Source organism: Pelophylax lessonae, assembly GCF_965119305.1.
Source record: "Pelophylax lessonae genome assembly, chromosome: 2".
NCBI classification, from domain to species: Eukaryota; Metazoa; Chordata; class Amphibia; order Anura; family Ranidae; genus Pelophylax; species Pelophylax lessonae.
Window position 1 is genome coordinate 350,092,623 of NC_138769.1, and position 9,753 is coordinate 350,102,375.

General features: G+C 41.1%; 1 protein-coding gene across 1 annotated transcript in view; it reads left to right on the forward strand.

Moving 5' to 3' along the window:
• The window catches only part of LOC309548108 (uncharacterized protein), a 40,796-nt gene extending 31,358 nt beyond the window's left edge, over positions 1-9,438 (forward strand). The window contains exons 6-8 of the mRNA XM_082248075.1: positions 2,931-3,025; positions 5,382-5,483; positions 9,124-9,438. Of these exons, the coding sequence (XP_082104201.1) occupies positions 2,931-3,025; positions 5,382-5,483; positions 9,124-9,396 (470 nt within the window). The 3' untranslated portion in view covers positions 9,397-9,438. The remainder of the gene's footprint in view (positions 1-2,930; positions 3,026-5,381; positions 5,484-9,123) is intronic.
• Positions 9,439-9,753: the final 315 nt, after the last annotated feature.

Below are 9,753 nucleotides of genomic sequence, written 5' to 3' on the forward strand. Positions count from 1 at the left end.
CAAGTCACCTTGTACGGCTAAGGTGATTCCTTATCTTCCTTATTTTTAACAGATTGGAGGCAACCAAAGTAACCCTTTGTGGCCCCCCAAACATTTCTCAGTATGTTACCCCTTCGAGGAATCAATTTTAAAAAAAGTGGACCAGTCCACAAGTGGTGGACCCTCCTGTATCCAGGTTGAATAAAGCAACCATGATCCCAGTAGAGGAATTCCCATCCTTTAAAGACTCAGCTGACAGGAAAGCTGAGGCTATCGCGCGCAGCATGTTTAATATGGCTGGTTCAGCTTTGCGACCAGTCTTGGCTTTGGATCCTAACTGAATTGGCCAAGCTTTTGCTTTAGGGTCTGGGTAATGAGTAGGTTCCCTCTGTTTACATTGATCTGGCGGACCAGTTGGTCCAGGGACTGCAGTTGTTGTGTGTTGGATCTTTGGATGTGGCTCCAGTACTGTCCAAGCTCTCTGTTTCAGGGGTGGTGATTAGGCTTGTGCTGTGGCTTAAGAATTGGCCTGCAGACCAAGCCTCTAAGAAAGCTTCCATTGATCTGCCCTTTCGAGGCGATCGCCTGTTTGGGGCTACTCTGGATGACATCATTAAGGGTCTCATGGGGGGGGGGAAAGAGTACCTTCCTACCACAGTCTAGCAAAGGGAAAGAGCCTTGTCCCAAACGTAGGCCCTCCTTCTCAGCCCAATAAAAATTATTTTGTGCTTCCGGGGCTGCAGACAAGGGAAATAGATCTTTTAATCCCTGGAAGTTCCAAGCAACCTTGGTCTGGTAAGCCAAGAGCTGGCTTCTCCGGACCCGCAGATAAAACCTATTAAAGCATGAAGTTCTGCCCTCACTCATAACAGGGGTGAGGGGACATCTTAGCTGGTTTCCAGCCCCATGGACCTCCTGCGTGAGCGTCAAGGGAATCTACAAAATGATCCTTTTGCGGATACCAAAGTAAGGGGGGCAGAGTTAATCCATTTCAGAGTTTTTAGGCCCTGAGTCTCCTTATGCAGATATAATTCCTGCAAAGGTTTCGGTGACGTCCGAACTACCCAAGGTCCCCCCTATTCCCATCTAGGAAGTTAAATCACCTGGCTCTGACTCTGGATTTAATGTTGACCAGGGGGGTCCTTCTTCGGATCAAACTTCAGGAACCACAGGCCGTGATTCACCAGCTGCTGTCGCACAGACAGTCTTCCCTCCAAACTTATGCCTCGTACACACGCATTGATTATTGGGCGGGAATTTTCGGCCAACGTCCGAAAAAAATCTGGTGTGCAGGCTATAAAATTTTTGTTGGCCGTCAACACAACGGCCGATTTTCAGTACAGATTTCGGCAGACAAAAATCTGATGAGCAAGACTGGGCATGCTCAGAGAAGAAAAAACACACGGAAAGTAAACCAGCACATGACATCACTTCAGAAGTAGATTTTTGTTGGCCGAGAAAATTTGTGTGCAGTCTAGGCACATTCCAACCAACAAAACACCACTCTGGACAAAAGTCGGCCGATCGGTCGGCCGATAATCGTTGCGTGTGTACGAGGCATTAGACACAGGTTCTGGGTCTGGTGGTGTCCACCTTCAAGACAGATCTGTTTGCACAGTCCTGTATGCAGCTCCTTCAGCAGGTTCAGCTCCACAGGAGGATACCAATTTTCGTGGCGAGGTCACGGATTCCTCTGACAAACGCCACAGATATCCTAGGGGCACTGTAATGCCTCGTACACACGCAACGATTATCGGCCAACCGATCGTCCGACTTTTGTCCAGAGTGGTGTTTTGTTGGTTGGAATGTGCCTAGACTGCACGCGAATTTTCTCGGCCAACAAAAATCTACTTCTGAAGTGATGTCATGTGCTGGTTTATTTTCCGTGTGTTTTTTCTTCTCTGAGCATGCCCAGTCTTGCTCATCAGATTTTTGTCTGCCGAAATCTGTACTGACTGGGCTCTTGTTTTGAGGCTTGGGTTATTTTCCCCACCCCTCATTTTCCTTTTGGCACTGCTTTTGGACGTCCCTATAGTCATGATTAATGGAGCGCTGTGTCCATCGATGAACTAAAGAGAAAAATGGGATTTTTGTACTCGCCATAAAATCAATTTCTCTGAGTTAATCGTCGGACACAGCACCCACCCCTCTTTGATACTTCTAATACTGCTTGGTACTAAATTGAATGCCTATAGCAGAGAGGGGGTTATAAACTTGCTCAGGACAACCCAGGGGTGTAGCCAAGTTTTTTGTTCTGCCTAGTCCTACTCCTTCAGGAAGCAATATAACCCTATAGTCATGATTAATAGAGCGCTGTATCCGTCGATGAACTCGATGAAGAGAAATTGATTTTACGGTGAGTACAAAAAATCCCAATTTACTCAAATTTTATTTTATTCACATTTCTGGGGTTTACAGGACAGGAAGTGAAGGGAAATCCTCCCAGCGAAACACAGATAACGAAAAAAAAATTACAAATTTTTAACCTTTTCTTACTCTATCCAAAACATAAAGAAAAAGAAACATAAAACGGAAAGGTTTGACTTTACATATACTTTAACTGACACTACTTTACTGACAATCATAGCAGAGAACTGGAAACAACAGTCAGCTTCAGCAAAGGAGTCTCAGTAGTATAAATTACATTTTATTTATTTTTGGCACAACCGCCAAGAGTCATGTGGCAGCTGTATGTAAAAAAAAAAAAAAAAAAAGACTCATTCTTCTTAACAAATCGTATGGCTTGGTTTGATAGAGTCAAACCTTGCAAGCCATCAAATACCTTCTTTTGGACCAAGAAATGGTCCTTTTCGAATAATGTAAAATATTCAGAATTATATCTGACTAACTTTCCAATGTAAAACAATTGTAAATAGAAAGAAACATCATTTATAGAAAACGGGTACCCCATCCTTGTGCCATTCCACACATTTTCTTATGCTTCATTGCAGGTAACATGACTATGGGCAACCAAACAGCCAAGCCTCCAGTTACATCCACCACTATGACAACTACCACGACCACAACTACAACTATTCAATACAGTGTAAGTAATAACTGGAGCATGCATCTAAACCCAGATATGGTGAACAGATTCAGATGCCACTGGCAACTTGTGGATATTGCCAGAATGTAATCCCATTCAATTTGGAATCTGGTATTGTTTTGTATATTGTGATGGGGAGTCATGCTGAAATCATTCATCTGTTGCATGGGAAAAGACACATACTAGACTATGATCCTGACTTTAAAGGGTATCCTGCATAAAACTATTTTTTCCCTGCATATGACAGGGTATATATGACATAACCTGTGGGGGACTATGAGGTAGTGGGGTTGTCATCACGTCCTCCATGTTTCCCAAGAAACATAAGAGGCCTACCCCGGGGTGGGTTCTTCTGGGCTATGCTAGGCACTTTGTACAGGGTCACTGCTTTACACATAGGGGACCTTTACTAGAACAGAGGATTAAACTCTTGTCAACTCCCTTGATGTTAATATACACCACCATGGCAGGATGGCTACAATATAAGCCCTACCCCAAAAATAAGCCCTAGTTTAAAGTGGTTGTAAAATCCTATTATCCACTCATTTACAGTATTATATAATGTACAATGTGTGTGTTTCTGTAATATTATTGTGCCAAAAAACTTTGTTACAGCGCCACTCAGCGCTCAGCTGACCTCCCGCTCTTCTCCTCCTCTTCCCCTGGCTGTCAGCGGGGGATCTTGGCCCCTCCCTCTGCATTGCTCAGAGTGGGGAAGAGAGCTCCGGTGGGTCACGTAAGCGTCCAGCGGCACTGTAACAAAGGTATTTGGCACATTTATATTACAGAAACACACACATTGTACATTATTTAATACTGTAATAGAGTGAATAATAGGATTTTACAACCACTTTTACTCTTAATGCTAAATGCTAATGACTCCTGAGCTGGCAGGAAGGGCGGTGGGGGGGGGGGGGGGGAAGACAGGGGGCACAGGAACTGGCAAATACACATTACAAAATAAGACCTACTCTTAAAATAAGCCCGCTGTGTCTTTTGTTGCCAAAATTAATAAAAGACCCGGTCTTATTTTTGAGAAAACACGATAGATGGATGGATGGATGGACGGACGGACAATAGATGTTTGTTCCAGGTATCTTTGAAGCCACTTACTGTTGACTGGCTCATTACCTCTGCTGGAAGTCTACTCCAAGCATCAACTCCTCTTTCAGTAAATGACATATTCCTCTAACTTTAACCGGGTATATATGACTAGAACCTTCTAACTATGACACAACATATATGGATATGACCCCCCTAAATATGACAAGGACTATGACCTACTAACCATGGCTGGGTATATACAAATATGATTTTTAATACTAGATATGTAGTAGCAAGTAGGATTTTTAAATTAAAGTGGAACATGAGTCACAATTGTTTTCTAGGTGTGTGAAGAGCAGCAATAAGTTAGAATCTTTACAGGGTTTTTTCATGTGTGTCTCCCCAGTGGGGAAATTGCCCCTCACTAAAGCCCCGTACACACGCAACAATTATCGGCCAACTGATCGTCCGTCTTTTGTCCAGAGTTGTGTTTTGTTGGTTGGAATGTGCCTAGACTGCACACAAATTTTCCCGCACGACAAAATTCTACTTCAGAAGTGATGTCATGTTTTGGGTTGCTTTCTTTGTGTTCTTTCTTCACTGAGCATGCCCAGACTTTTCCCTGTCGAAATCTATACTGACTGCACGAAAATTGGCCGTTGTGTTGACGGCCAACAAAAATTTTATAGTCTGCATTCCAGATTTTTTTCGGCCGAAAAGTCGGAGTTGGTTGTCGGAAGTATCATACTAACAAGCCTAAAATCGGCAGATCGGACGTTGGCCGAAAATTCCCTGCCAATTTTCGACGCGTGTGTACGGGGCTTTAGGGTGAATTCCTTTCATTTCCTGTCATGTCCCTGGGACCAGGGAACACATCTATAAAAATTTGACAGAGGTTCTAACCATTCTTTACTCTGTTTTGTCCTGAATTACATTAGGATATTTAGTCATATTTTAAGCTCAGCATTTAGAGGCAAAAAAAAAAAAAAAAACGTTCTGGATTGCGTTTTTTCAGGGGAGTTTTCTGGGGGGGGGGGGAATTGCTAAACACGTATATAAAAATGCTGTATAGGAAACTTTTTTTCTGCGGAACAAACAGATGTTTTTTTTTTTAATGTGCATGGACCCTAATAAAATGACATTGAACTATATTAACACAGTATGTGTCATAACATATATGTTATATTCTTGTACTGTTTTACACTTAGGAAAGCAAACCACATCATTGCAATTTGACGACTAATAAGGGGAGAACAACACCGAAAATCATTGATATGACCATTTTTTTTTTATATTTCTGTATTATGTTTAGGATAAGAAATGCAGATCATTTACCTGCTCAGGGACAGACTGCTTTAAAAATCAAGCTGGTGCAGCAACAAAACAATGTCAGGTTGGGACAAACCACTGTGAGGTAAGTTATTAGCAATGCTGTCTGCTAAGTATGTAGTATTAACACATTGAGGGGAATTTATTAAAACTGGGACAGAATCTAGGACAGCTGTACATAATAACCAATCAGCCTATACCTTCAACTTTTTTCCATTTTGATAATGAGAGATAGAAGCTGACTGGTTACCAAGCACAGCTGCTCCAGATTCTGGCTGATCATTTCCCTCTATTAAGACTTCTATAATAATAATAATTTACCTGACAAATAGCAGTTGTTTTGCATGTTACTAATTTTGTCTAAATTTTGTAAATGCTATCCATACAAACAAGTTCCATACTTGCAGTTATTACAGAAGGTACTCATACTACCCACATTTGAGATTTTCTTCTTACTTCCTGTCCATAACCAGGAACAGGATGTGAGGGAAAATTTCTACCACGGGAACAAAGATAGCAATGAAATCATAAGGTTGTCTCCAAAACTCCATGCCCAGTTTTTTGTAAAATGTTGAACCCCTGGATCAAGGTATTGCTCCCAATGTCCTTCGATCATCATTTATTGGACCTTTAAGATTTACTTAGAGCAGCCAACAACACTTATGGCTGAACACCACCTTGACCGACCCTTCCCACTTTTCATTCCCTGCTTCCTCGAAATTTTAGCTTCCTTGCCACTCCTCCTATTGCTCTCTCCCCCCCCCTCCTCTTTTACTGTTATTCTCCTTCCTCCTTAATTACATGAACCATATGAGCATCCTCATAGGCCTTTGATACTAAATCGAATGTGTTTTATATATTACTGTTGGCTTCAACTCAGTACAGTTGATCCATGTGTATTATCTTATCTTTGCTGACAATTTACTAAAGCCTAGTTCACACGGGCCGAATGTCAATAGAAACCAGCCGACATTCGGCCGGTGTGCATGCAAGCCGGGCTGGTTTCTGTTAAAGGCTCATGTCCGAAAAAGGTCTGCCGACCGGCCCCGATCGGCGCTCTCAGCCCAAGGCTGAGAGCACTGACCAGAGTGTTCTGGCGGGGGGCCATCACCCTGTCAAAACACAAAAGCACAGCAGTTGAGATTGCTGTACTAACATTGGATTGTTAGTAGAGCAGTTCCGACCTGAGCTGTCAGGTTTTTTTTTTTTTTTCTTTTTTTGTGGTGTGTACTAGGCTTTAATGTCTCAAACATTTGCAACGTTATTGGGCATATGTACATTATTCTTCTTTCAGGGTTTGTTATGAATGCTCTATGCTATTTTCTAATGAAAAATACTGAACAAGAAAAATCATGAGGTTGTTGCCCTTCCTCACACTATAGGAAACTATGATAACATTTTGGAAGGATTTTGGTTTTAATGCATATTCTTCCTTGAACAGGCAGTAGACGCTAAATGCTCCATGCAGTATCATGCCAACATGTGACTCTATAATATCATAGCTCCCACCTGTTCTTCATATGAAGGGACTGTCCCTCTTTTGAGATCAAATCCCTCTATCCCATATGGAGCCTCAGTTGTCCCTCTTTTTGGTTTTATGTGTACATTTCTTTACAAAACGTACTACCGTATATTACCTCCAAAAGTATGAGAAACGTAATATAGATATGGATAATATACGAGTCCACCTGTGGTATCCCATCCCAAATGTTATTTCTGTATTGTAGCCAGGATAATGCTGGTACATGTATGTTCATGTAGACAGGAAGTGGCTGAAAAATGAGTACTGGAGATCATCAGCACTGAAAAGGTGAAAGCAGTTGTTAATGATCTACAGTATTTTAGCAAGTTAAATGCCACCCAGTGATGGTTTACATCTACTTTAAAGTGTTACTAAACCCAGGACCCTGCATTCACTATATCTGGCCTCCCACAGTACACAGAACATGGAAATTCAATTATTTTAGTAAATATAAACCTCTAAATACCTTTTCCCATGAGGAGTTAGAGCAGTCATGTGACTTCTATCAGTAAATGAACAACACTGAAATGTTAATAGAGTGTTATAAATGGACAACACAATAAAATAAGTCCAAATAAGTGCTAAAGTGCAAAAAAATGTGTATCTGTAAGTCCAATGAAATGTAACAATTAATACAAATGTTATGTAAGTTGAATGAAAATCAACAATAAAAAACCAATATAGTGAAAAAAATAGATTTAAATGCACAGTCCCATTATATGGTCAGCAATATAAACGTATTGGTGAAAGCACAAAGTTCAGTGCACAGATGTGTACAAAAAATTGGTGGTAACTTGAAAAGTGAAGAAGTGATCCAGTACAGTGCTCCAGAATTACCCACCTACACCCCTGTGAAATGGACACTCATCGCAAAAGCTGGCTGCAATAACAGCAGCAAACACACACTTAGTGTAGATCTGCAATCTGTCGTGGGGAAAGCTGTTTAGCAACTCGTACCATCCAGATGTAGCTGTGGTAAATAAAGCCCCCCGGGAGCCAGATGAAGTCTCCATAGTGTTTTATTTATTGGATGTGTTATGTTAAAAGCCATAATAAAATAAACAATATGACAATGGGTGCCACTACCAACCTGGTATTGGACAGTGGCTAGACATCAGCACTGGTGTCTCCTCGTTGACGCGTTTCATCCAATAGGACATTATCAAGGGGTTTTGCCTTGGGAACCCCTTGATAACGTCCTATTGGATGAAATGCATTGGGGAGGAGACACTAGTGCTAACGTCAGGCCACTGTCCGATACCGGGTCAGTGGTGGCACATATTGTCATATGGTTTTATGATTAATTTTATTTTGGCTTTTAACATACACATCCAATAAATACTAAAATATGGAGACTTCATCTGGCTCCCGGTGAGCTTTATTTACCACAGCTACATCTTGATGGTGCAAGTTGCTGAACAGCCTTCCCCACAACAGATGGCCGCTTTACACTAAGTTTGTGTTTGCTGCTGTAATGGCAGCCAGCTTTTACTGGGAGTGTCCTTTTTTAAAGGGGTGTGGTGGATCACTTTTTCACCTTTCAAGTCACCACTAATTTTTTGTGCACATCTGTGCACTGAACTTTGTGCTTTCACCACTACGTTTATATTGGTGATCCTATCATGGGACTGTGCATTTAAATCCAAATTTTTCACTATATTGGTTTTTTATTTGTATATTTGTTGTTCATTTACTTTTGGCGTTACACACCTTTTCCTAAGATTATTTATATGTTTGGTATATTACTTATCCATATCAGCTGCCACCCCACCACAGCGCAGAGATACACCTTTTTTATTTTTCTGACTTCTATCAGTGTCTGCTTAAATCTTGTAGGAGGAGATTTCATTCTCCTCTGATTGTCCTATGAGGCTGCAAGATCCCTCACCCTCTGTCTGGACAGTGCTGGCTGGCCCTGTGCTGATCACATGGACCCCCAAGTCCCCCCCCCCAAGTTTTACACAATGCAGAGGATTAACCCTTTAGGCTCCACAGTGAGTATAACATACATGCTTTACTGCATATACAAACTGATTTTAGCTGTTGTGGGTTTAAGCAAACTCGGATGTTTGTGATGACAAATACTGCCAAATGCTAATAGTTTCTTTCCAGACTGTACTTTTAAAGCTTTCTTTATTATTTAATATTGGTACTAAATAAATATATAAAAACGTTAATGTGTTTATCATTTTCTGATCTGCAGTTACAGAAAAAAATGACAAATGGTGCTGTCTCCTACGAGGGAGGTTGCAGTAACACTTGTGCCACCAGCACTAAATCTTGTGCTGCCATCACCGATGCTAACTGCTTCCAGGAATGCTGCAACGCTACAACCACTGGATGCTGCATGAAATTGGATGGACAGGTGCATTTCAATGCCGCCACTCAAATCCACAATGGTTCTGTCCTCAGAATGTTCATTTGTGCTTTCTTTGTTATCTTTCTCTCGCGCTACTTTTCTTCTTCACATGTATAAGTCAGTCACTGAATAATCGGGAAGAAAGATCTGTAATGTGGCCGATAGACCTCTATCTATCACTTACACAAATATCTTTTATGTTAAAACATAAAGACATTATTGGGTTGAAAAAGATATATACTTATACATCCAGAGAAATATTACAGATATGCATAAAAAAAAACAGATGTATGAATTACTGTAAAATTTGTAACTAGTGTAAGAATTTTTATTATCCTACCAATGGGGTTCTTTTAGTATGATGATGTTCTCTGATATTTGCACCACAATCTGGAATTAAAATTTTCCTAAAAGGGCCAGTCCCCCCAAAACTTATGTTATGAGTAGATGCTGGTGGTAGGCTGAATCATCCCC